Raw genomic sequence first — 27617 nt, 5'->3', positions numbered from 1 at the left:
CTTCTGGTGCAACAGAACACCATGATGGAAGCCAGAGTGCACGGAAATGCCGTTTACCTTCCCACCACAGCGGTACCTATTTATCTACTTGCACTGGCGTGCTTTCCAACTGCTAGGTTGGCAGGAGCTGGGACAGAGCAATGGGAGCTCACTCAGTCACGGGGATTCGAACCCCAACCTTCTGATCAGCAAGGCGAAGAGGCTCAGTGGTTTAGACCACAGTGCCACCCGCATAAAGAGGGCTATAGTACTTAACGAAAACTTTACGAACTATACACATTCCTTGCCAAATCTGTTGAATGCTTGAAGCAGGATATATCAGCTGGATAGCTCAGTCGGTTATAGTGTGGTGCTGATAGCACCAAGGTTGCAGGTTCAGTCCTGGTAAGAGACAGCTGCATGTTCCTGCACTGCTGAGGGTTGAATTAGATGATCCCCATGGTCCCTTCCAACCCTATGATTCTTTAGCATACAGTGTGGATCTGGATCCAACTTTCTTCTTTTTCTTCTTGAATTAAAAACCCACCCCTCCCCTCTGGTTCCCAAGAGAAGCGTTCACTTGACTCATCTCTCACTGGTGAGAAGGTACACATCACAATCACCAGAAAGTGACAGCACAACAATCAGGAAATACCAAAATGCTTTCCAGCAAGAAAGAGCCTTAGCCAGCTTTTACTTAACAATGGCAACTTAATAGTTGCAGTTTTTCAGTTGGTTCTTTAATCTTTTCTCAGGTACTAATGCCACACTCTACAAAGAGATCCAACCTTCCAGGATCTGCCTTTACATAATAGAAACTGTATAACAGCACATTTACTCAGAAGTCCCGCTGAGTTCCAAGGGGCTTACTTCTAAGTAATTGTGCATAGGGCTGCAGCCCAACAGAATGATCCTGCACGTGTTTACTCAGAAATAAGTCCCACTGTATATTGTCTGCGCTTAAGAGGTGGCAGGTATTTTTGTGAAGCCTGAAATTATTTTCTTCTTAAAACTCAGTTAACTCACAGCTAGATAGAGTACAAGGGCAAATTTAAGGTGCAAGTTCCCCGGCCAGAGATGGTCTTGCTTTTGCACAGCACAGCAAGTGGAAAACGACAGTTCCATGAAAAAAAATGAATCCATTTCTTCCCCATCGCAAATTTTGAAGGCTTCCTATTCATTGAACAAAGAACTCAATGCTTCGGGCTTCAGAGGTAGAACTTCAACTCAAGAAGTAGTACATTACTTTTCATGGAAGGTGAACAGACCAGAAGTACAGACCGTTCTACAGTTATTCCCTTTGTAGAAATTGCTGTCTTCTATGTTTCTGCTGCGTTTGCAGCACCAAAGTGACCTCTCTGGGGTGTAAGTCTGGGATGGGGTAACTCCCTATGCTGCAGTAGATTTCTGTATCTTGTTATTTAAGGGTCAGTTGTTTAAACCAACTAGAGATGTCTCATCACAGTCATTTTTTTCTGTCTGTTCTTCTAAGTGCACCCCCATCTGGTGAAAGTGAGGCACAGCTGATTTTCCCCAGGGACATTTTCTACAGCAGGAATATTTTCGCACCTTTCCTTCATTGTCATTTGGAGATGCATTCATGAAGAACCAACCAACTTGGCTGAGGTACAGCAATATCCAAGATTAGTGTAAGAAACCCCTATGGATGCATCCCCCCGTACTACGCAACAAGTGGTTATGGCAAGCCAGGGGAATGGTAACAAACCAATCAGCCGTACTTGCTTGGTGCTCCCTCTAGCAAGAAGGGAAGGGAAGGGATGTTCTAGGCAATTAGGCATAACTGTCGTGACGGTGAGGTGTCCTTGGGATCTGACAAAATTCAGCTGCCCCTTTGCAACCATGGGAGACGGAATAGGAACACACAAAATGGCTAACACTGCAGGGAGACTCCAGTGCCACTACCCAATATAGAGGACATTTCCATGTGACCAAAAGCTCAAATTTAATGCAGCCCTTGGAATGCAAGATTTCCTACAGGTCTCCAGGGCCGATGGGTGTAAATCCTGAGAGGAACGGCTCTACCTTGACTTTCTTGCCGTTAACAGAAGCGTGGACCAGGGCTACCTCTTTGTGTCCCTAGCTGGAACCCAGCAAGCTGAGACAGAGTGGGACAAGGACCCAGGGTGCAGTCATACATTCCCCCACCCCGAATCCTCTTCGGAAGACTCCAGCATTATGAATGTTCCAGGTGTAGGGAGAATCTACAGCCTCCAGTTCTGCTGCAAGATGGTGGTTCTTTCCCTCGGCTTTTCTTCTTTGTAAAGTCTAGAATCATGACCCCTGTGTCCCTGGGACCTGAGGTTCAGGTGTAGTTTCCTGGACCACCAAGGGGAATAACAAAGACAGATATATCATCTCCAGAGCCCAGCTTGTCATTGGCCAGCCTCCAGCCACGTTCCTTCAGAACCCCTCTGGACCTCACCACCAACTCCTGGGCCACCATTGTGTACCTGGGAAACAGAACCAGCCCATCAGAATGCACACCCATAATGCAAGAGACGTGGTAGAGTACAGGTTTTTTTTTTAATAAAAAGTACTTATTTTAAGTGTGAATGGTGTTCACAATAATGATCTCATCCCACTTCATTCCCTGTGCAACTAATTAGGAAATTGTAGGCCCGTCATTCATTTACTCTCACTCACCTTTCAAATTTGGCCTGGCAGTAGGTGGGGATATAAGGTTCCCCACCCATGTTTAAAAACAGTAAAGTGCAAACAGTTGGTTGATTATATTCAAATGTATGTAATGAAGTTCCAACTTTAAAAAAAAAAAAAAAAAACGCAAATTTGGGAAGCTGAAATTTTGAGCAAGAGAGTGGGCAGGAACCTCTAACAGAAAAAATGGGATTTTGAATGGAAAAACAGCTGCCAGTTTAAAAGGTTAAGAAACCCCTCCTTCTCCCCACACCTACTACTCAAAATTGCAACCTCTTAAGGCTGCTTTTAATTTCCAAGAAATTGGTGCTTCATTACACAGACACACATGAACAACAAACACGTACTTTGCCCCTAAGACCTAACACCGCCAGGGGACTTGAAGGTAAGAGAAACAAAAAGGATTCATGTCCCAGAATAGAAAGGAGGTAAGGGAATAAACCAACCCCAGACTGAGAGCAAACAATGGACCTCAGAACCTTAGGAAATAAAGTGTCTGCTCAACCACTCTGGTGTAAGTATTCCTTGGCACACTCACCTGCAAGGGTCATTGGGCTCATAGCCCATTAGGACATCAAATACCACATTGGCAACCTCTCGGTCATTGGTGACATCCCAGAGGCCATCTGTGCCCAGCACCAGCACATCGTCAGGGCAGTGCTCATACTGTGTGAGGTCATAAACACGAACCTGCGGAAAAACGTAAGGGATGCAGCCTCACTGCTCTGGTGGCAAGGCTCTGCAAATGCTTTTCCTCAAGGCGAAGCACTTTCTGAGTCCTGTCACTCCCCAGAGGTGAGGAAAAATTTTGTGCTTAGACGCCCCATTCATAAGCGTGCACAGGAATCTTGGAACAGCAGCACTATAGCTACCCAGTAGAATTATCCTGGACACTGAGGTCCAGCAGTGAGGGTCTTCTGGTGGTTCCCTCACTGTGAGAAGTGAAGTTACAGGGAACCAAGCAAAGGGCCTTCTTGGTAGTGGAACACCCTCCCATCAGATATCAAGGAAATAAACAACTATCTGGCTTTTAGAAGACATCTTAAGGCAGTCCTGTATAGAGAAGTTTTAAATGTTTGATGTTTTATTATGTTTGATGTTTTTATTTGTTGAAAGCCACCCAGAGTTGCCGGGGCAACCCAGTCAGATGGGCAGCATATAAATAAATTGTGGTTGTCTTGAAGCCTAGCTCTTGTCTTCTGCAGCTACACCAATCTTACCCACTGTTTCAAACCTTTCTATAATGCGCTCTCTCTCTCTCTCTCTCTCTCTCTCTCTCTCTCTCTCTCTCTCTCACACACACACACACACACACATGCAAAAGCCCCAGAATTATTCTGCCTCAGAATCTGATCCTTTGTGAGCCCTCCCTCCAGTGTCCTAAAGGGACTACTGTATAGATTTGTTGATGGTGGTGGACAAGACCCCAGTCCAAACGCTCAAGCCTGAATTAGAAGCACCACCTGTGTGGATGTGTGTGTGTTGTACAGGCTGGACACATGAGTGGAGTGTGTGTGTGTGTGTGTGTGTGAGAGAGAGAGAGAGAGAGAGAGAGAGAGAGAGAGAGAGAGAGAATCCTGCAAATCAGAATGGAGTGTGACAGAAGAAAGCATTTTGCCTGCAGCCAAACCTGGTTTGGAGAGCTAAGGGTGATCAAAAAGCTTCAGGAACCCAACCCCCCCCCCCAACAACTTTGAGTTTTGGAATATTTGATGAAAAATAAAAATATGCTGTTACTGAGCAGCTGTAATTCCAGGAAGTAGAATCTTAGCTCTGATGAACTCACCTCTGGGGTGCAGGACAGGAAAGGTTTGATGTGGATGTTGGAGCTGTACACCTTGAGATCATGATCACCCAAACCCCGTGTCACCCCAATAGTTGCCATCATTCGAGCCTAGGAGGAAAGTAAGGGTGGAGTCTCTTAATAGGATAGCAACATAATGAGCATCTGTGCAACTTGGATAGGCTCCTAGCACTCTGGGCTTGCCTTGCATGCAGAAGGTCCCAGGTTCATAAGTATGGAAAGAAGGATCAGAGGCAGTCAGCCATAAATTAGAATACAGATCTCAAATAAAAGAGATGTCTCAATTTTTGAGCATGCCACATGCCTCCTCCCATACCAGCCTGGCTATGCATTAAGATCTACAGATGAAGCCTTTCCCTGGGTGCCATCAATTGATGAACTATACATTTTTGTTTCCTTGTTTTAAATTGATTTTATGGGCTTTGTTCACTTTCTAGTTTTATTATGTGTTGTCATCCTGTTTTTAGTGTTGTGTTGTTGTTGTTGTTGTTTAGTCGTTTAGTCGTGTCCGACTCTTCATGACCCCATGGACCAGAGCACGCCAGGCACTCCTGTCTTCCACTGCCTCCCGCAGTTTGGTCAGACTCATGTTTGTAGCTTCGAGAACACCATCCAACCATCTCATCCTCTGTCGTCCCCTTCTCCTTGTGCCCTCAATCTTTCCCAACATCAGGGTCTTTTCCAGGGAGTCTTCTCTTCTCATGAGGTGGCCAAAGTATTGGAGTCTCAGCTTCAGGATCTGTCCTTCCAGTGAGCACTCAGGGCTGATTTCCTTAAGAATGGATACGTTTGATCTTCTTGCAGTCCATGGGACTCTCAAGATCAGCCTTCTTTATGGTCCAGCTCTCACTTCCATACATCACTACTGGGAAAACCATGGCTTTAACTATACGGACCTTTGTTGGCAAGGTGATGTCGCTGCTTTTTAAGATGCTGTCTAGGTTTGCCATCGCCTTTCTCCCAAGGAGCAGGCATCTTTTAATTTCATGACTGTTGTCACCATCTGCAGTGATCATGGAGCCCAAGAAAGTAAAATCTCTCACTGCCTCCATTTCTTCCCCTTCTATTTGCCAGGAGGTGATGGGACCAGTGACCATGATCTTCGTTTTTTTGATGCTGAGCTTCAGACCATATTTTGCGCTCTCCTCTTTCACCCTCATTAAAAGGTTCTTTAATTCCTCCTCACTTTCTGCCATCAAGGTTGTGTCATCTGCATATCTGAGGTTGTTGATATTTCTTCCAGCAATCTTAATTCCAGCTTGGGATTCATCCAGCCCAGCCTTTCGCATGATGAATTCTGCATATAAGTTAAATAAGCAGGGAGACAATATACAGCCTTGCTGTACTCCTTTCCCAATTTTGAACCAACTAGTTGTTCCATATCCAGTTCTAACTGTAGCTTCTTGTCCCACGTAGAGATTTCTCAGGAGACAGATGAGGTGATCAGGCACTCCCATTTCTTTAAGAACTTGCCATAGTTTGCTGTGGTCGACACAGTCAAAGGCTTTTGCATAGTCAATGAAGCAGAAGTAGATGTCTTTCTGGAACTCTCTAGCTTTCTCCATAATCCAGCACATGTTTGCAATTTGGTCTCTGGTTCCTCTGTCCCTTCGAAATCCAGCTTGCACTTCTGGGAGTTCTGCTGTATGAAGTGTTTTTATGCTTTATCTTATTTTATAGGGCACTGCATTACATTGTATTGTATTGCTGTGTATCACCCTAGAACCCATCAGAATGAAAGATGGTTTAAATTTTTTAAACATAACATACATTGTGTCCTATGGAGTGGGGGAACAAGCAGGAGGTATCATACAAAAATTGCTCAGTGCAGACTTACCAATGAGCCGTCTCTGTCAAAGCCAAAGTGTGCTTCTGACACCAATATCGCATACCTCAACCTATATTATTAGGTCTACTCCAAATCCTCATGCCCTTGTTTAATGAAAATTCTCTCCACTTCTCCAATGATTTTTCAAATGTGCTCAGTGTCTCACCTTTTTACCCTCTCCGTAAACAAGTGGAAACTTCAGGTCATCTTCTTCTATCCTTTTATATGCCCTGGTTAGAAAAAGAAATCACACAAAATGAGTTGCAGTGCAGATGAAAGTTAGAATAGGAAGCTGCCCAAGTAAGACCACCAATCCATCAAGCTCAGTACTGTTGCTATTGCGTGGCAACAGCTCTACAGGTTTTCGGACAACAGACTGTCTCAGCCCTACCAGGCGATGTTGGGGATTGATACTGGGACCTTTTGCATGCAAAGCATATGCTCTACCACTGAGCTCTGGCTGCTGTGAAAAGCACAACTGAATATCCTCATCCCAATGCCAAGCAAGCAAGCAAGCAACAAACTCGGGTCAGAACCATTTCACTTAGGTAATTTCCCTGAGTGTACAGGCATGGATTTTCACAAACACCCACAAAATATATGCTTTTCTCCCACTGTTATCTTTGAACAAGCAGGATTACTTAAGCCATACAAAAATCTGCAGAAACTCTTTAGTAGAAGCAATAGCCATATGTGTGCACATCATACTCCTCTATAATACCAAAATAAACTCCCCTTTTTAAAAAAGCCTTCATCGTCGGTCTCCAGCTTTAGTAACACGACAAAAAGAAAAAAGGGAGAGGTAGAGACTTTTCTAGTCCAGCTGAGTAGGGCAGTGGTGATGTAACTAGCTGTCACTAGAACACCGAGTTCCTTCGTCTTGCATTTCTGATTGATTCTGGCAATCAGTGTAATCTAGATCAGATGAAAAGAGTTACCAGCCATTCATGTTTTGGTCCCTGTACAGCATCTTTTTCCCCACTTCCTTATGCTGGATTCTTCGAGGGAACTCCAGGTGAGTGAACTCATTCCCCAGCAGCTCAGGTCTCAAAAAGCCCTAGAAGAGGAAAGGAAGAGCAAGTTTAGTGATGAGCACTGCCTGGATCTTCTCCACCCAAACAACACAAATCTTTAAGTTCCAGATCTCAAAAAACCCTCATGGGGGCGCACTGAGCATTCACAAACTCTTCTATGATTTGTTCCACATGCTTTCCTTCAGATATATGTTTGTATGTTTGTATCTCTTACACTTACAAAGAAGGTGATTTGGGGAACATTTGAAAGTGCAGAACCTGCCACCCCCCTCCCCAACACACACCTATCCATCCTTGCTCTCACACACAGATGGAGCATCTAGGACAGGCATAGGCAAACTCGGCCCTCCAGATGTTTTGGGACTACAATTCCCATCACCGCTAGCTAACAGGACCAGTGGTCAGGAATGATGGCTTGTTGAGATGAAAAAGTTATTGGTAGGCATCTAAAACAGTATTGTGAGGGTCAATAGGCAAGGAGTTCAAAAGTGTAGGTGCTGCCACATTGAAAGATCAGCCACAATTTTAAGCAGCTTAATTATTTGCCCTAGAAATTGGCAATAGTGACAGTTTTACTGCTTGAGCAAATAGCAGCTCCGAGGGACAGGCAATCTAGATCAGGACCATGGGTTAAATCCCCACTCTGTCCAACATATCATATCTGCATCCCCACCCCTGCAGCTATTATACAATAAAGAAAAAAACACAAGGCCCAGTCTTGATTAATATCTCATCTTGTTTGGAGCAAAAACTTTCTTTTCAGTACTACAGTTGACTCTTGAGGGCACATTTGCATCTTCTGCTCATGGCAGAATTAACAATGATCTCCCCCAAGCCACAAATGTTTTGAAAAACCTTATAAAGTCACATTTGGTTAATAAAAAACCACTCAGCAGAGAGCATCTAGACCTCTGTGACTTGCAAAGGATTTGGTTGAAGTGGTTTTATCAAGCAGCTACCTAATTGCTAGATGAAGCATGAATTAACAAGACTGAGTCTCGTGCAGAAAAAGCTTCCAGGCACAAAAAACATCCAAAAGTGAAAACAAGCTGAAATTATTTAAGAGATAATTAAGGGAGGCTAATGCACCAATCTCAGTGAGTGTGCAAGCACCAAAGTTTAGCTGAACAGGCAATAATTTTCCATTACCCTAGACAATCTATCCTATTTCTGTGCAAACGGGGGGAAACCTGATAGACTAAATCCTATACAGACTGAATCCTATGCTATGTCTGGAGATGTCAGAATCCCATTTTGATACCAGGTTAGATGCTCCTGCTACAGCAATTCATTCTCTTCCACACATACACTCAGAGAAAATTAAAGGTGGCTTTGAGATTGGTTGCCTTTTCATCCTGCAAAGGAAAAGGGCTTTCTTTGTCCTCCTGGCACTGCTGCCCTAATCAGGGTTTAATTTTCAGAGCTGGCTCTGTGATTTCCATGACTTGCCAACGTCTTTGAAAAGAGGCCATTACTCAACAAGCAAACCCTCAGCCAAAGAGCCAGCAACAAAAGCTCAGAAGGCAGTATCTACATTCAGCATACCTGGTAAACCTCGCAAGAATGGGGCCCAGGACTCAAACGGGCAGCAAATTATGCAGTGAATCTCCCTTTACTCACCCCCTTGTGTATTTTGAGTGTAACTAATCCAGAGAAAAGAGGAAATGGGCAGAACAAATTCTATTTTTTATGGTACAAAAGCAAAACTACAGAATATTATATACATCAGGTTTCCCTCTTGCAATGATTTAAGTGGGGCATTTCAGATCACAGTGGCAGAGTGTAAAGGATCGTTGCTCTGGCACTACTTACAGAAAAGGGCTTAAGCTATAAAAGGGCTTTGGCTCAAAGCAAACAGCTCAAGCCCACGGGGGAAGTGTAAGATTGGTTTTCTGAGTGCTCAGTTTCTTTATCGCAGCCAGTGAAGAGGATCCATTACTCGGTGCAATTTCCTCCCTTCCAAGACATGGAAGCTGTTTGGATATAGAACAGCAGATAAGATTCCACCTGGTGTCTTGCCAAGGAGGTCCACTCTGAGCCAGGAAGCATTGCCAGCAGCACCTCTGCTTACTTGCTTGCATTTTGGACACTCTCACTGTGCTTCCCAGGGATTCTTTCCCCTCCTCTGCCTTAGGGCAAAACTCATGCAATATGCAAATAATTTTAACAAAACCCTGGCAGCTCCTTCCTCTTCTAGGGAAAAGAGCTGTGTGTGTGTGTGTGTGTGTGTGTGTGTGTGTCTGAACCTTACCTTGCAAGCCTGACTCTAGAATCCGGGGGTCAGCAGGGGGAGCAAAGTGAAAGGGTGGAAGTGAGCAGGGCCTATATTACCATATTTTTCACTCCATAAGATGCACCTAGTTTTTAGAGGGGAAATGCAAGAAAGAAAATATTCTTTAAAGGGAGTGCTGAGCAGAGCCTGTATGCATCCCAGGCTCTGCTCAGAGCTCCCTTTCATGAGCCGCGTGGAGCGTGTGTGGCGCTTGCAGGCTTTTCTCCCTCCTCTTGGGGGCTTTTGCAGGAGGTGAGGGAAGGGACAGAGGGGCTGAGCCAGAAGCTAGAACAGCAAGAGGGAGCGCTGCGCGGTGATTCCTCTCGCTGTTCTGGCTTCTGGGATAGCCGTGCAGCCTGCATTCACTCCATAAGACGCACACACATTTCCCCTTACTTTTTAGGAGGGAAAAAGTGCATCTTATAGAGCGAAAAATATGGTACTTTTTATTGTGCAGTGCTCAAGAGCATTTTGGAAGCAGAAAGGCAGGAGCCCAGCACCACCAGAGCCTCTGGACCAAACTAGGCATGACGTTAGTTAAATAAATGCAATTCACACACACATTAGTAAAACAGCAGCTACAGGGAAGCCTGAGCAGCATTATGACCGCACGCGGTGAGCAGGAAGAGTTTAACCCTCACCACCACCACCTGCCTGCGATGGTCCCAAGAGGAACTGCCCCTCAAAGCTGCTATGTGCTCTGGAGGGAAAGTCTCCATTGCTTCCCTCCTGATGCAAAGAGCAGTTTGTGGTGTATTTTCTTTAGCACCATGGCAGTGTATGGAAAACACACATGTTATGTGGATGGACGCAATATAGTTGGGGTCCTCTCTTTATTGTACCTTCACTAAGAGAGCCTGGAAATATGGAAGGAAGAGACTGAATGTTTATCAGCTACAATATCTGCCACCTCCAAAGGTTTATTGTCAGATCAGTTAAAAACATCAATCTTGTTCATGCAGGTTGCTTTTCATTTTTAGCACTATTTTTAATGTGCTTGACCTCCAAGCACTGGAGTTCTGAATATTCAGCACAAGGCAGAGTAATTAATACCCGCCTCCATCAATAACTGCAGTACAGCTTCCATTATCAGAACTGGTTCCTGAGTGGATGATGTTTTGCTATTCTGTTTTTCAAATTAAATTTCCATTTATAATTTCGTACTACAAAAGTAGTATTTTCAGTTACTACGAAACAGTATTTTGAGGTTTGTTAGGCTGTACATGTACATATGTCTAATTATGTAGGTCTAGACATGCATTTATTGGTGAGCTATTAGGGGCACTTGAAGACATTGTTCGTACTGAAACACCTTCTCACGTTTATTCCTGGATGGCTTTGGTTGATAGTGCTAAGTGTTGGGCAGTGGGTTAAAATAAATCAGATAGGGGGAAAAAAAAAGTTAATTCTTACTAAAAACTGCAGCCTTTGCCTCTCTGTCTCTGGAGTAAACTCCCTGGACATTGGAATGATTTCCCCATTACGGATGATAATGGCCCTGCAATGAAACATGGAATGAGGACATTAGAGAGCATGTGAGAGAAAGAGACAGTATAGGAAGGGAAAGCAGAAAGGACATCCGCGGGCAAAGAGAAGCAGCAGTGTTAGCTAAGGTCCACTTTGCGTATGCTTATTTTCTATATAGAAAGGTGATTACTGTGCAGGTGGTTAGGGGAGAAGAATAAGCATGAAGTGTGGTACGAGAAATGGTCTAGGCAGTTGATAAATGCAATGCATTGTCACACATTAAGTAGCCTAAAGAGGCTCCCTCTCCCACAGATTCCTCTTCCCAAAATGCCATTTTATGAGGCACTTGCAATTGCATCATGGAGCTCAGAGACCTATCAGTCAAAGTCTCCCTGATAGCCTCCTGTCAATTGCGCTACCACAATTGGAGGAGAGAATCCTCTAGCTTGCTGCACCCCTTTCAATCTAAATAGGCAGAATTCATTCCTGCTGTGTTCTAAGGATTACTGTAGCTCCTCGTTTCGTAAGGAAGGTTAAATCTAGAGGCCTTGTCTTACACAAGTGAGGTCCATGGAGAAGAGATCTGAACACAAGTGTCACATTTCAGCCCAGTACCAGTAATTCTCTATCTGTACGGGAAGTTGCAGGCACAGGTATTTGGGATTCGTCTCCCACTTCAAAAAAACCTCTCTGTAAAATGGATTAGAGCCTTCCCGAACCTGATGCCTTCCAGATATTTTGGAGTACAACTCCGATCAGCAGGCTCTGCAGAGCTTGTCTGTAGTCCGGGGCGGAAGTCCCCGGTTGACTGGAAGGCCTGGGATGTTCTTGGCATGATAGCCTAAGTCCAGCAGGTTCCTGGTGGGGCATCCTGGCTGATTTAGCCTTCCAAGGCCCACTGCCCCTGTGGATCCTGCTGCCCAAGGTGGTTGCCTCACCTTGTCTCATGGGTGGGCTGGCCCTGAACAGTGGGACATTGGACAACACAAACACATGATGAAAGGAAGCAGAGCATTAGGAAAAATCAATCTAGAAAACAGAGCAGAAAGAATGGAGGGTGATCATGAGAAGAGAAGCATGGCCAACATAATGGGTAACCATCAAGAAAACGCTAAGATACCAAGTGCTCAATAAATAAATTTGAATATGCACAATTCACACTCCAGCCAACACTACTGATTGCTATCATACTGAGAATGAGCAAGAGAAGTGTTGCTGTTTTCAAACAAAAAAGGTTTTATGAACAAAAGAAGACACAAAATTCAACTGAACTGCAATGATAGGCAACAACTGTGCTTAACTCCCAAAGCCTCCAGGTTTGTTGGAAGTGGCAGTTCTAATGTTGTCTAAGTCTTGCATCAGGATCCCGGTTCTGTTCCACTAAAGAATGGACTATGACATATTTAAATAATTATCCTGGTTTGATGAAAAACTTGCATTTGTCTGCAACAGTGATAGAGAGGATGTGCCACAGACACATTACCAACAAATTTGCCCTTCCTATCTTTTTATCCATTCATTGTTTCCTGCTTGGGTTTTTTTGAACATGCACAGAGCAGGGGGTAGCATCTCTGTTTTTCATGCAAAACCACAAAGAAGGCTGACAGAGAAATCAGAATGAGGAACAGAACAAGCAGGAGACTCAGTGGGGAAAACAAAACCAATACTGTACTTGCCAACTCAACAACAACAACAACAACAACAACAACAACAACAACAACCTGCAATCATTTCCCCTTGTTTGGGAGCCCTTGCTCTAATTGGCATCCTTGTTTCACTTTCATTCATCTATATTCCAAAGGTTCTTAAGGCAACAAAAAGACATTTGATGAGAAAAAAGTCAAAGATGGCACACCAAGAAAGTAATGGTATTCCAAGTTTAGAAATGAACCACTAACAGCAATTGTAACCATGGACACTGTATCAACTATGGATTAACTGGAGACATCTACACTGCTCTATAGTCTAAAAGTGGCCTAGCAACTATTCCTTAGCCTACTTTATGTATTATCTACTGTTGTCCCTGCCCCAATGTTGTATGGTATCCTTGCCATGTTCCAGAAAGGGAAAATGTGTGCACATTGGCTTCCATGAAATTGGGGGTGCTACACAATTGTGGTTCCAGATCATGTGGAAGCCTGTGTAGATGGACCTCTATGTGCATTGGCTCCTCCTCTTCAGACATTCCCACCAGTGCCTAGATGTTGGGGCTGGTTCCAGGAATACTCACAGTGTTGGGAGTAGGGCCACAAATGCAGCCTCACTGCCTATTCTACTCATGGAGCCCTTTTCCTGTGAATGATGGGGGCTATTCTCCCTAAACTACAGTTCAGTAAGGAAGAAGAGCTAAGAATCTCTATTGGAGAATCATCACAACCTTCTCCAAACTGCGTTCCCAGGATTCTATTAAACTGGTATACTGCCAATGAAAGTTTGTAACATAGATATACCCAGACATATCCACACTTGGATTACAATACAAGATCTCGCTGATCACACACACACACACACACCCACCCACCCAAGCTGGCTATGACTTTGAGAATGGCTTCCTTGCAGTTTATAGGTACCATCAGCAAACCTCCTGATTTCCTGTTCTTTAACCTAATTTCCTACCAAAGTGACCACAAGTTGACAAAAACAGTTTCAAAACACACCCACATTCATCAGGATGGAATCTACATAACAGAATGGTTGTTGCACACTAAAGCCTATTCCTCATACTGATTAGGATTGAAAGGAGACTATAAAAAGACTCAGAAAATGCAAAAAAGGTACAGCATGGCCTTAAAGGGGGGGATGGGGAGAGGTGACTCCTCTAATATTGTCTTTCCCTCTTCACATGCTAAAATCAATAAGACCTGAGATACAAGGGTGTCAGCAACCAAAAGGTGAAAGAAGGGCATTTTGAGCAGGATTTCAACAATCAGTCAGATGCTGGTACTCTCAAAATACTTTCATTTATTTTCAACGTTTACTAAAGAGTTTGGGTTAAAAATAAAGAAAACAGTTACTCATTGAAATATAGCTGTTTTCATATTTGGCATTCATACTAGATGAATGTCCTGATTATCAAAGAGAGATTTATTTTAAAATTACTGCTGCAAGGCCAAGGTAAAGAGACAAGCAGTAAAAACATTTTTTTGGAATGCATCAACAAACATTGATTTTTCCATGCCTGAGACACAGCACCCCTTCCCCCCTTCCCCTTGTACAGTAAAGCCTGCATGTGTGGGGAGGAAAATGGGGAAACACTTGTTAGCCCTACACCTAATGCTATTATACCTGCTGAAAACACAGATCACAAGCAGGGCTGGCAGTCCCAATTTTGTTCTCCCACCTCCATTATGTATAGAAAGGATGAACAGCCTTTTCCAGTCTAAGGCTTCATTGACTCATGGTCCATCTTTCAAGAGCAACTTGTGAAAATGGGTGTGCTCAAAGCGTAAAAGTTGGTGTGGCCAATCTATTTATTTATTTATTTATTTTAAATGATATGGGCTGGTCCAAATGGGACCTTTGGCCTCACAGTATCAGCAGCTGGGTACTAATGGGAGCAGCCAGGCAATATATGATTTTTAAAAAGCTACGTTTTTGAAAAACAAAATTATCTTTTTTTAAAAATGCAGGCGCTTGGTGGGGGTTGTACAAACACCTTTTGGCATCAAAGTGGTTCGGTAACTCAGATAATGACTACGTAAAGGCCAGGGAATATTATTCCTTTCCTAGTGTCACCCTATGTATACCTCCCTGGTGGTTTACTGCCTCCACCATAGGGCGTAGGCAAGCACATGGAGGGGCGCATATTTCTAGATAGACTTTGGTGGGTAAGTGGCTTCCTCTCTAACACTCCTGAAAGACGTATTTCTCCTGGGCTCTCATATGACCTTTCCAAGCTCACTTGCTTACATGAGGGCATTCCATTCCGTGACCAACGGGCAACTATGACTGGGAAAGACTTCGGTTCATTTCCACTAGGCAGTCAAGGAATCTTATCCTTCTCCTGGTGAAATGGCTTGGGCTGCCATGACCCAGCAAGCAGCAGAGTAGCCTTTCCCGCCCTCGTCTCTCTCCTACCTACTGTCACCTGCATTGGCCACGTAGAACTTCCCCAGGAAATAAACCGCAGCCAGGGCGCAGCAGCCTCCTGATGCATGCCGAGCCACCCGTTCCTGCTCGATCTGAATGTCCTGGGGAGACAGAAGAAAAGACTCACTTGTGGAAGGCAGCTCTCTGAAGAGAGGTGCAGCGCAACAAGACAGGAAGCACACACATGCATCAAGGTGGACTGGGATGGGGAAACCTTTGGCTCTCCAGATGTTGTTGGACTCCAAAATCCCACTGGCCTTGGCCACTGGTCCATGGCAGCTCATGCTGATGTGGTCCAACAACAAAACCCAAGCACAGGTCCTCCATCCCTGAATTAGGGTTATCTTTTACAGCAATCACCCAAGCTGCCTCAATGGTTTAACATTAAAGCTCTGGTAGCTTCCAGTGCCCTGCCAATACAAGCTGCTCCTTACAAGATTTTTTGCAATTGGGTCCGAATGTTACACAAGGTGTAAATGCATGCAGTGGTAGGAAGCCCAATGATCTGTTTTAAGATGTGGAAAAGCCATGTGGGGGAAGCAGCAATCAGGAGCAGAGAGTGATTCATTCTTTACCCACTCACCACTTTGTCGCTCTTGCAAATAGCTTCCCACATACGTACCTGCACTTCCAACATGTTTCTTGGGAAGCGCATATACCTCAGTCAAGAACAAAATAGACATGTATTGCTTCTGTTCTAAAGGGCGTGTATAAATTGAAGCATTTCCCTTTTAAAAATGCAGACATTTTTCCAATCTCCATTTAGGTAGGAATGGGGATGCATTTGCAGATAAATACATACATGACATGATAATATTGATGTTTCTATACTCTGGTGTATGGATCTACTCACTTGAGGTTATCTTTTAAACTTACTAAATCTCTGAAATTGGCTTCACAGCATTTGGTTTCCTCTTGGGTCAAGAAGAACAGCAGAACCCTCAGACTTCTTCCTTATTTTACTAATGGAACCACATCAACTCCTAATCTGCTTTTAAAGGCAATCAATGCCTATTTTTCCTAATCTGTTTTAGACCTTTAGTCCTTCCCTTCCTCTTCCAATTTAGACCAAGCTAGGAGGATTTTAATTGCATGCAAATAATTAACATGCATTAAAAAAAAAAGCTGCTGCAGAAAGGAAAAGGAATGAGATTGGGACTACAATACTTTAAGAGGGAGGGTTAAACCTGTCCTCCTCCTCCTTCTCCATGACCCCAACAAAAATCTGTAGAAGCTTCCCTTCCCTTTGCTCCCTAGGTTACCGGCAGTTAGGAATCCGGCAGAACATATTTGCTTTTCAGCAACAGTGCATCCATCCTCTCCTGAAGCAGCTCCCTTATCTGAGTTTGCATGGCTTTAATATGCAATCTTGCAAAGGACTGTGTGCTGTTCCAGTGATGTAATTTGTTTATGTGTGGTGGCTTCTCATCACAAGATGACAATATCATGGTGTGTGAGCATTGTTGAGGAAGTTTCTGCCCACACATCAATCCCAGAATGCACTGGGCACTTCTCCAAGATAGGATCAGGGATAACACACACACACTCAGTTCAGTAGGGCTATTCACTTCCTTGTTATTAGAATCAAAGAGCTGTAGCATTGTAAGGGACCACAAGAGTCATCTAGTCTGATCTCCTGCAATGCAGGAATCCTTTTACCCTACACTGGGCTTGAACCCACAACCCTAAGATTAGGAGTCTGATACTCTACCAACTGAGCTATCCTGCAGGTATTGTTTACAATGACTATTAAAAGGAACAATAGTGTTTACATGATTAATTATTACAGCAAGGTAGAAAGGAATGTGGTGGAGAGACTTGTAAATATTTTTAAAGGTATTTGGGAAAGGGCTGTAGCTCATTGATGGAACGTCTGTTTTTCATGCTGAAGGTCCCATGTTCAATTCCTGGCATCTCTAGGTCGGACTTGGAATGTACCACATCTGAAACCCTGGAAAGCTGCTACCAGACAGTGTAGACAACACGGATGGACAAATGATCTCTATAGTGCAGATTTACATGCTTCTATTGCTAACTTATTTTAAAAGTGGAGGTGAAACAGTATCAACAGCACATTTACTCTGTGCACTGAAGGTCTGGGGATCACTATTCGACTTCTCGGGACCCACACCTACGCCCAGTTTGTCATGTGGGAAGCCATAAAAAATTATATGCTTATAGTGTATGCAGCTTCTGACTATGTTACTTCCTGTGCTGCAGCAATGGAGCCTGGGGGCCTGAACTTTGCAAGGCTGAGCTGCAGAGGAACAGCCAAGCAGAGCAGACTCATGATCTGAAAGCTGGGTAAGCAAATACCCTGTCAGACCAAAATAGTCATGGGTTGCCCTGTCAGCATCTTGGCTGCAAAAGGAAGTGAATCCACATTCTGGATGGAGGACAGCCAGGCAGGAACGGAACACATCCCAGATCCTAGGACTGTCTCCAGCTTGCACTTTATGCCATGTCTATCACTGTGTGGTGTCATCGAAAATGGTTTTTTTAAAAAAAAACACACCACACAAAACAATTAATTTAGGTTTCTTTCATTTGTGACCTCAAATGATTCCAGCTGGGTATCAGAGCTATACTTTTCTAATTTAAATCTGAGATTTAGGAAAATTTGGGAGTGAATAATTCACCCAAGGTCACTTGGTCAGTTTCAAGGTCAAACAGAATTCTTTACCTGGAATCTCCCATGTGCAAACTCAGTTTTCTATCTATTGCACTCCACTTCTGGCCAGTAAAATCTTTTTAAATGTTTTTATAGCATTGAATCAGACCTTCTTCTCCAGCATACCCCCCGTTTTTTCCTAGCATACTCACCATCTGCTTGAATGCATTCTCAATAGCTCCCACCACCAAACTCTCATGGGAAACGGCCTTTTCCATATGGAAGCGTGGCAGGGCATTGTTTGGGACCTCAGCATCTTCCTCAGCCAGAGGAACCCTCTTTGGTTCTCCTAGAACTGTCCTGGGACCATCTTCCAGGCAGATTGGAGGAAGGGATGAGTCTTGCAAGATGTCCACCAAGTCTCGGAGTTGGTCACGGATTTGGAAGTGAAGCAGCTTGGATGCCATGACTGCAGCTCCGCTTCCAGCATGCCCATCAAACAAGCCCCAGTAGTAAAAAGTCAGGCCTTTGGTGCCCTGCAGGGAACGAGGTACAAATCAAATCAAATATGAGAGAATTGGCCCCAAATAGCCAAAGGAAACAAAACACATGTTAAAAGCCAAAAGAGACGAGGCAGTAACACTACACGATTCCATAAACTTTAATTGTTGAAGCAATATTCAGCTCCTTCTGCACTACAGGTTAACTTATATCACAGTGTGCTAATTTAGAGGCTTAGAGGACATCCTCTTCCTGGACTCCTGATCTACTGCAATGCAACTGGAGGATGAGAAACAGAGGGAAGGATCTGTGTGTAAAAGGCTATGGAGTAAAAAAAGCTTGAAGGGCACGTATGGCAAATTCATGTGCCACTCATTCCTTTTACAGCAACATTGACAATAAATACTCCAGGGGAGAATGGAACAAATCTCAAGGGAACTTCTGAAGTTCCAAACGTCTTGTGTCAATACATCAGCTGTGACTGGAATCACTTTCTCCTCTCCTCAAACCAGGATAGAGAAGGTAGATATAGGACTGAGAGCCAACATTTAGAAGGAACTCTAGCCATTGTGTTGCTCACCCCTTCTAGATCTCCAGAGGTTTCCTTGGGGGCTGGGTTATTCCTCACAGCCCGTCTCTTTTCCACATACACTGCCTCACAGCACGCTTGATCCTCGTTGTGTTGGCTCTTGCCAGCATTTATCACCCTGGGCAGAAAGAAAGATTCAATCAGGCAGTGTTTGATTAGATTAGTGAACTTCCTTTTCCCATGCGTCGAGCCGCTCTCAAAGCAAATATTAAAAAAGTAACATAAGCACTGAAAACTGGGAAACACTGGCCTGCGAGCGCTCCAACTGGAGAACAGCCTTTACCAAAGGTGCCATGGACTTTGAAGAAGCACAAACTCAGTGCAAAAAGGAGAAACGAGCTAAGAGGAACGCACGTTTGGCAAACCCACTCTGGCCCAGAAACCGGTGTCCCCACTGTGGAAGGACGTGTGGATCCAGAATTGGTCTCTACAGTCACTTATGGACTCACTGTTATGACTATGTTCATGGAAGACAATCTTACTCAGCTACAAGTAGTCACCGAAGAAGAAGAAGAAAAAGAAGAAGAAGAAGAAGAAGAAGAAGAAGAAGAAGAAGAAGAAGAAGAAGAACAGCTTTTTTTACAAAGCTGAAGATGTAGTGCCATGTCAATTCTTCCAGGAAAGTGGAAGACAATCTGAAAGAGGGCATATTTGGAAGTCACAGCTTCACACATTGCACAATATGCTGTCTACTGACTGGGCAATCCTCCTTGCCTAAGACCTGGCCCTGGCACTGTGTGGTGTGTACATTTATCCCACTTCACTGGTTTCTTTAGTGCTTGTTGAACTGGTGGCCTGTGGGCATCAACAGGTCCACTAAGCCATTTCTAGTGACCCATGCACCAGCACTGCCACTAAAAATGTTGGTAGCAGCATCAGTGGCAGCATTGTCCTTTGAGGAAAGAAAAACAGCTCAGAGTCTAGTGACGGCTCAGGATCGCAATACCTGAAAGATTGTCTCTCCCCATATATACTGTCCTGGACTTTGTGTTCATCATCTAAGGCCCTTCTTTGTGTGCCTCCTCCACATGAAGTCTGGAGAATGGGCCTTTTCTGCAGTGGCTCCCTGTTTCTGGAATGCTCTCCCCAGAGAGGTTCGTCTGGTGCCTCCATTATATATATTTTAGGTGCCAGGTGAGAACACTCCTCTTTGATCAGGCCTTTGGTTGATTAAAATTCTACAGCCATTTAAATGTGTTTGTGGGAAGGGGGTATTATTGTTTCGTAGCTTCTGTTTCAACTACTTATTTGTGCTTTTATTTTGTATTTTTACCTTGTGAACCTCCCTGAGCTCTTTTGATGAAGTCCAGTATATAAAATAAAGTAATAGTGAGGGAAACCATTTGGGCAGAACCTGTTGGTAGCAGATTTCTTTCCTCCTCCATGGGGAAAGTAGGCAGCCAAGAGCTCTCATCTGGGGCTGATGTTTCCTGAGTGCTCTTTATTACTGCAGGCACTCTGGAAACCTTGGATCAGTTCAGAGCACTTGGTTGTTTACTCCCTCTGTGAAAGAGAAGAGATTGCCACCAATGGCAATCATCCTCATCCCTCACCTTTCCCATCGGTTGTTAAGCGGTATCTCTCAGTTTTTCCTTGTGCTGGCTACAGAAATGAGGGCAATACTAACGTCAGTTGCAAAAACACAACAACCCATCTTTGTGGGAGGAAGTTGTAGAAATGTGAAACAGGAAACGTTCCCTGGACAAGAGCATGCAGAAATTCTGTTTGCAGAGCAAAAATGGGTTGACGTTTGAGGAGTGTGGTTGAACAGAGTCTGAGAGCTTGAAAACTCTCAAACTTCCTCTCACGTACACTTTCCCAGAGCCAAGAGGTTAGCAATACCCTCCACGTGCCTCTGAAGCAACAATGTATTTTTAAACACATAAAAGAACTGGAAGTACAAACAAACTGGAGAAGTGTCATCGTTTTAAACTGCAAATAAACAACCACACACAGAAAGCAAAAATAAATAATTAAGAAAATCATACATGATCCTGCCATCAAACTAATGTACATGGTGTCCCACATAGTTCAGTCCCCCATTTTAGCAAAGATGCTCTGTCTGTGTTTCATGTGCCTTCAGACCATAGCCTGTCTGTTTAAATATATTTTAAGACAATGCCTCCTTCTCCTGAAGCTTTTCTGAAAAGGCAGGAAGCAGAAGGAAGAGTTGGAAGATATATAGTACCTCAGAAAATGAGAAGGAAGTGGAGCACACAGAACCTGCTCCAGGTATCACCATACAGATCCTGGTGGTGTGTTCTTTGCCTGCAGGCTAAATCCAGCTCACTTGTCATATATCTGCTTGTCCGTGACATACAACTTGTGGGGTTGTCAACTTTTCAACTGGTCTGCGGATCTGCTGTAATCATCAGGCAAAAATAGTTCTTTTCAATTATGTAAGGGGGAGAGTGGGTCTATCCTGGCTGGCTTTGCCTCCACACATTGGGAAATTATATACCACTGAGGTGATTAGGATGCCAGCCCACGGAGGTACTGCATGAATTTGGATAGTTTCCCTCAATGAGAGCAGGGGGCAGGAACACAATAGCAGGAGCAGGGCCAGCTGGTGCAGGCCCCACTGCAAGACAGCAAACTCCTGAAGAGATAGATCACTTCCAAGCTGTGAAAAGCTTTTCCTGGGAGTTCCCTGCTGTTTGCCACTGTCAAGGGCAGGGATGGGCAAATACGTCAAATCTTGCAAAACTGTTTCTCCTAATATGATGCATTTTTAATGTTATTTTTCATCAATATATGCATTTCTATGCACACGTTGCACTAGCATATATATTTTTGTACACGTACTTGGCTGACAAACTTGCAGAGTAAAATTTGGAGTAGTGTGAATTTCAAAAGAGGGCTGTTTCAGTTCATGTCTTGTTTTGGGAAAGCGGGAATTAAGCAAGTCCTCCAATTGTGAACTGGAACAAAATTCTCCCTGATCCCAGAGCAAGAAAAACTGCTGCAGAGGCTGCTTGAAATTTGGCAGTGCTGTGATTTGGTACATATCATGTGATTCAATTTACTGTTATCTCATAAAGACTACAGCTGCAATCCTGACCTCACTTATCTGCAAGCAGCTCCCACTGCATTTAATGGGACGTATTTCTGAGTAGCCATAGTTTCGACTGCAGCTTACATGGCACACCTAGACTCCTTCTCAAAAATAATGTCACCCAAGTGTGAGGAGTTTTAGCTCAGCCTTCACAGATTTGTGGGCAGCTTCAGACATTACAAAGAAATGTGCATCTACAAATGATAAAGCGTAATTGCAATAAACATGTTCATTATATGGGTAAGATTCTTAAGAAAGAGGGAATCAAACCCAGATTTCTGTTTCTTACAATTTGTTGCCTATGAAGTGGTCCTTTGGTACATTTCTACCCTTAAAACAACCTTAACTTTCTACATTCTCCAGCAATGCATGATGGAAGTATGTAAAACAAACATGCATTAGTGGATTATGGTGGCTCATTTTGAGCAGGGCCATGGCACCATTGGACAGTTATGTGCAGAGAGAGGCACTAATCCCAGATGGCAGGTGCTGTGGGCAGCAATGGCAGCCTTCCCACACCCAGCTATTCCTCCAGAACACTTTGGCTATTCCTCACTGTTTGACATTAGACCTAAATGTTCCCCGGGCCTATCACACATATCCTAAACAAGCCTGCTGCCCTCAAGTGCCCTGGAGGAAGTCATCCCACTGCCAGTGTTGAAGTCCAGTCAGTTTTGGGCATAGAATGGAGGGATGTGCCACCTTGCCCTCTGCCTCAAGCAGCAAAATGCCTTGAGTCAAGTCCTGGTTATTTGTTTACTTCTTATTTATTTTATTTCTGAATCGCTTCTCATGAGGATCTCAAAGCGATGTACAACAGTTACAGTGGTACCTCGGGTTACATACGCTTCAGGTTACAGACGCTTCAGGTTACAGACTCCGCTAACCCAGAAATAGTACCTTGAGTTAAGAACTTTGTTTCAGGATGAGAACAGAAATCGTGCTCTGGCGGCGTGGCAGCAGCAGGAGGCCCCATTAGCTAAAGTGGTATCTCAGGTTAAGATCAGTTTCAGGTTAAGAACAGACCTCCAGAACGAATTAAGTTCTTAACCTGAAACTGATCTTAACCTGAGGTACCACTTTAGCTAATGGGGCCTCCTGCTGCTGCCACGCTACCAGAGCATGATTTCTACATTTATATAGCACTTTCATCTAGGAAGTTCCAAATCCTGCAAAGGGTAACGCCCAGACAGTTTCCACACAGCTACAAATATATGTTTCCATTTACAGCCAAATACCCCTGTTTTAAACACTTTTATTTTGAAGCAGATTTCAATCCAGCCTTCAAGTTAAGTGCACTTACGGCTCAGGCTGAGATCCTATGCATGCTTAGTTGAGAATAAGCCCTACTGAATTCAGTAGCATTTATCTAAGTAAATATTCACTGCATAAACACAACCTGCAACTTTGAGAGTAACCAGTAATTTTAACGGAGCGTCTCCAGAGGAAAGAGATCCAAGTGTTCAATTGACAACAATGGTCAAGGTCTCTCCTTCCCTAAATAAAAAGTTCAGAAAGAAAAGAAAACCAGATCAGCAAAGGGCACCTCCCCTATCTAGATAATTATTTTTAGAACCTGTATCATTATCTCAGGGCTGAGCCCTAGTAACCTTCTTATAACCAAGATGTGTTTTCCTGGCAAACAAAGGCAAGCTAAGGTCAGGGACAGAGCAGCAAGGAGTCATCCACTTTTACAAAAAGTGGACCGTTTAACTTACTGGAAACTGAAACTATAATTTTATGTAGATATGTGAAATGTACATAGGAATAAAAATAGAATAAAAGAGAGAAGGAATAAAAGCTCTCTTTTATGCAGTTTCAGTGTTTTATAATATAAACCTTATGAATTATATGGTTTTTTTAAAAAGAGACCCAGCTAAAACAAGCATGAGCACCTTTGTCTGTCCAAACGCCTGTATTTCACCAGCTAGATGCCAATTTACCTAAACACTGCATCTCGCTATACCCCATAAAAGCTTTAGCTGCTGAATTTCTATCCACAGGAACCTGTTCAGAATAATGTGTGGTGATCTTAGTGAGAATAAAAATTAAAAATTCACCCACACAAGCCCCAGACATCAGAGGGTGTATTTTCTGTTAAAGTAGTTTGCTATTTTTGTATGTTCTGGATTCTCTCCAAAAATACATTTAGCCATATTTTCAAGCTTTTTCTTCCAACTGCAAGGACAAGAGAGCTGCTTGTGTGGGTGTGCATGAGAGCCCAAAGTGGGTTAACATTAAATGCAAGACTGCATTTAAAATGTCTGTTTTTCCTTTAACAGTAGCAAAGTGGGGATGGTAATTTGATGGGGACTGTGGAACATGGAGAGCTTTATTTTTAAACTCATGACGGCTTGACCCCAAGAGATCCTGATTTTCAGTGTTTAATCATCTTGTATATGACAAAATCTGGAATATTTCATGAATTCGAAGGTCATCCTCCCTCACGAGCTATACTAATCTTCTCTATATTGTATTTATTATGAACAAAGCTGAAGAAAAAGACAGGAACTGTCCATTTGTAATGACAAATTTTGGTGGGTGGGTGTTGTTGCAAGAAATGATCATTTACAAACTTTCTGAAGAAAAGAAGGTTAGGAGACTCAGTCTGATAGCATCACTGACCTCTCCCAGCAACTAATCCAACACCTGCCTGCCTTACCTTTAAAGAAGGCGGCAAGGAACTCAAGCCTTTCCTGGACTCTCAGCTGCACCTAATGTAAATCATTCAAGAGAGACAGATTCTCCCACAGCAAGCCTATGCACAGTTCCTAGAACATAAAAATGTCACCGTGCACCAGAGCTTTCCAAACTTTTCACGTTGGTGACACACTTTTTAAACATGCTTCATTTCACGATACAGTTAATCAGTTTGACTAGCAAGCCGGGGGTGAAACTAACACCTTTCCAGCCCTGGGAGGAGCGTGGGGAGAATTTGTGCAACACTTACACACTGCAGCCGACACACTAATGTGTCGTGAGACACAGTTTGGAAAGCTCTGCTGTACACAGCTGAGCTCACTTCCTCATAAGGATCAGGTTGCATGGAAACAGGTAACAGTCTCAATATGCCTTTAACAGCAGAAGCGGAAAATAGATACACAGGCAGTGTTCCACGTTTTCCCTCCTGCACATCACCCAAAAAGAAGAAACATACTGGATAAAAACTGCAGAAAATTTGCATGTGTTGTTGCATATAACTAAACACAAACTTTAAAAATAATTGCTACAATTTAAGCACAGCGAGGAGCTAACCTGTATGCCTGCTCTGTCTACTCTCCTGGTGATGGGCAACTTCAAACACCCTCCCTTCTCCTCTGTATCTTCTTTCTCTTCTTCACTGCCCACCAAACGAAGACTGTCCTCTGCGAAACCGGACGCAGAGCACCCTGCTAGGCTTGGTTAGCTTAAAGAACTACTCCCAGCCCCATAGCCCCGCCCCGTCTTCTCCATGAGCGGCCGCAGAGCATCCTCAGACCGTCCAAGGTGAGTTAAGCATCTTGGACAGCTGACTGGCTACGCGACGGGGCTTCTCCACCTGACCGCGTACCTGAGCTCACAAGTCCTCAGAGAGCGGGGCGCGCCAGGCTAACTTGCAAGAGGGTGGGCGGCGCAGCTGCACGAAGACACGAAGGGTGGGGAATGTGGGGTGAGGTTGATCGCGTTTGAGGAAAGGGCCAGTATCAACTGATCAGCGGATTGGAAAGGCCAGAGCCCGAGTCTCATCGCGTTACCTCATCTACACGTGAATACACCCTCCCTTCTCGACACCCTCATACTAAGGGAGCTATGGCTAGAATGATTAAGAAAGGCTGGAATCTACCTCGACGTTAAAGATTAGATTATAGGAGGGGCTCTGGTGCTGGATCCGTATTCCACAAGGACCATCTTGATGCATGCGGGAAGCCCGCAAGCACCACATGCGCCCCTACTGTGGTAGAAAAAACACGCGCTCACCAACAGGTATTCAGTGGTAGACTGCCCCTGTAGCTGGAGGCTCGCTTTCCGAACCATACATAGACCGTAAGCTCGCCTTGGCTCTGAAAGCCCTTATCTTTAAATCCCAAAGTTGTCTGAACATGCTCAGAGACACTTTACCACCCGCTACACGCCCGAGATTGGGGAGGGCAGAGAGCGAGAGACAGACAGACATAACTACAAGACCCACAAGCACGCACCCCCACCTAAAAATAATAATCTCTAGGTGGGATATGCTTCCCAGCGGTCCCGCGAAGCAGCCCTCTCCCCGCCTGCCCTCCCCTCTCGCTCGCCCTTTCCTACTCGGCGTAGCCGGTGCTCCAAGGCAGGCGGCGGCCGCTCTCGTGGGGGCTCTGGACGGCTCGGCCCGTGTGGTCATCCGCCCGCAGAAGCTCCTCGGGCGTGAGCTGTAGGAAAGCCGGTCTGGAGAAGCTGCTTCGGGGCGGTTCCCGGCAGGGACCGGTGCTGGCGGCGGTGGCGCTGGAGCTGGGCCCGGGGGCAGCGGGCGGCGGAGGGGGCGGAGGCGCTGCCGCTGCCGAGCCGGAGGAGGCCGAGGCGGGCGGCGGGCTCGAGGGGCTTCCTCCGCCCCCCAGGCCCCCGACGAGTTGCGCCATCGCGGAGCGCACCCTGCCCAACATGCTGCAGGAGCCGCTGCCGGGCGCCGCGGGCTCGGGGAGGCGGGAGAGGGAGGCGCGCTGCCTGGCTCCGCTCCCCTCCTCCGCCTCCGCCCGCTCGGCTCGGGCTGCAGCTCCGCCGCCAAGTCAGGGAATCTCCGAGCGAGCGCCTTCCCCCTCCCCAACCAGCTTCCAGCATCCTCTCGGGGCGCCCCGAGCCTAGCAAGGGCCTCCCTTTCGCGGGCGTCTTCAGAGCCTGTCCTTCTGTGTCCTCCCCACCCCAGTGCCCTCTGGGGCGAAAGCGACTCCTTAGCACCTCACCTCGGAGTAGTCCCTCTTGCGCGCCCCCCCCCCCACCGGGCTGCTTTGGAGAGCCTCGCCCGCCGCAGAGTGGCTGCACCTCGTTGGCTTCTTATTGTGTGGACTGAGATTTAGTGGACCAAATGTTTGCGGGCTCTCGATGCTACTACATTCGTACACACAGCATCGATGATCTTCAGGCAACCCACAGTTATTTTAAGGGGAAAGTGATGTCTACATGATCAGATGTATACTGCAACCCCAGAGTCGTCCGTGACTGGACCTAATGGTCAGGGGTCCCTTTACCGTTACCTTTTATACTGCTTTAGGTTTTTGTAGTGTAAGGGCCTGAGCTCAATTTAGAGGGTGATATAAAAATGCAAGGAACGTGGGAAAAAAAAATGCTGGTGGTCTCTGAGGTGCTGCAAAAAGATTCCCTTTTTGTGTCTGACACACCAGTGAACTATTGCAGCCTACCAAATCCAATTGTCCTAATCCCTTTGTTGCCTCAGTTTTCAATAAGGTGAGCGCCAGTAGTGTGGCAGCAAATTCAGAAGTGCAGGGCCCCTTCGTGATGTCACAGGCATAGTCGCTTCTGAGAATATACAATGATTATAAGTAGGGATGCATTATCCACGTGTTGCCTTTCCTCTACAAGAACTATTTTTGTGCATGTAAATGGACAAATGATTTGGAGTGCTCCACTATCTTGTTTTGAACTCTATGATTCTGTTTCTTGAAGTTCCATTGTATGTAACTGAACTTGCACACCATTCTCTTGACAATGAAGTACCTTGGGTTTTCACTATTCCTAAATGTT

General features: G+C 44.8%; 1 protein-coding gene across 2 annotated transcripts; it reads right to left on the bottom strand.

Moving 5' to 3' along the window:
• Nucleotides 1–670: 670 nt before the first annotated feature.
• On the bottom strand, nucleotides 671–26738 carry PPM1J (protein phosphatase, Mg2+/Mn2+ dependent 1J). Of its 2 annotated transcripts, XR_013987595.1 has the most exons (11): nucleotides 26187–26738; nucleotides 18842–18968; nucleotides 17973–18296; nucleotides 15138–15250; nucleotides 11007–11091; nucleotides 7226–7344; nucleotides 6454–6517; nucleotides 4442–4549; nucleotides 3194–3345; nucleotides 812–2450; nucleotides 671–781 (listed from the first exon to the last, which is right to left on the bottom strand). XR_013987595.1 is itself a non-coding variant. In XM_081009863.1 (10 exons), exons 1-10 carry the CDS (start codon nucleotides 26519–26521, stop codon nucleotides 2303–2305), a joined length of 1575 nt encoding a protein of 524 aa, XP_080865989.1. In that variant the 5' UTR covers nucleotides 26522–26738; the 3' UTR covers nucleotides 671–2302. The 2 variants fall into 2 exon arrangements, 1 of the variants encoding a protein (XP_080865989.1); XM_081009863.1 differs by having other exon boundaries at nucleotides 671–2450.
• Nucleotides 26739–27617: the final 879 nt, after the last annotated feature.

This window comes from Podarcis pityusensis (genome assembly GCF_964106645.2).
Source record: "Podarcis pityusensis genome assembly, chromosome: 6".
NCBI classification, from domain to species: Eukaryota; Metazoa; Chordata; class Lepidosauria; order Squamata; family Lacertidae; genus Podarcis; species Podarcis pityusensis.
This window is presented reverse-complemented; position numbering and strand designations above follow the sequence as displayed.

Coding starts and splice junctions, on each gene's coding strand:
- PPM1J (XM_081009863.1), bottom strand. CDS start 26,521: ATGTTGGGCAGGGTGCGCTCCGCGATGGCGCAACTCGTCGGGGGCCTG. Junction 15,251..17,972: donor AGAATGCATTCAAGCAGATG/GTGAGTATGCTA, acceptor CTGTCTCCCCAG/GACATTCAGATCGAGCAGGA. Junction 3,346..4,441: donor TCCTGTCCTGCACCCCAGAG/GTGAGTTCATCA, acceptor GTTTTTCCGCAG/GTTCGTGTTTATGACCTCAC.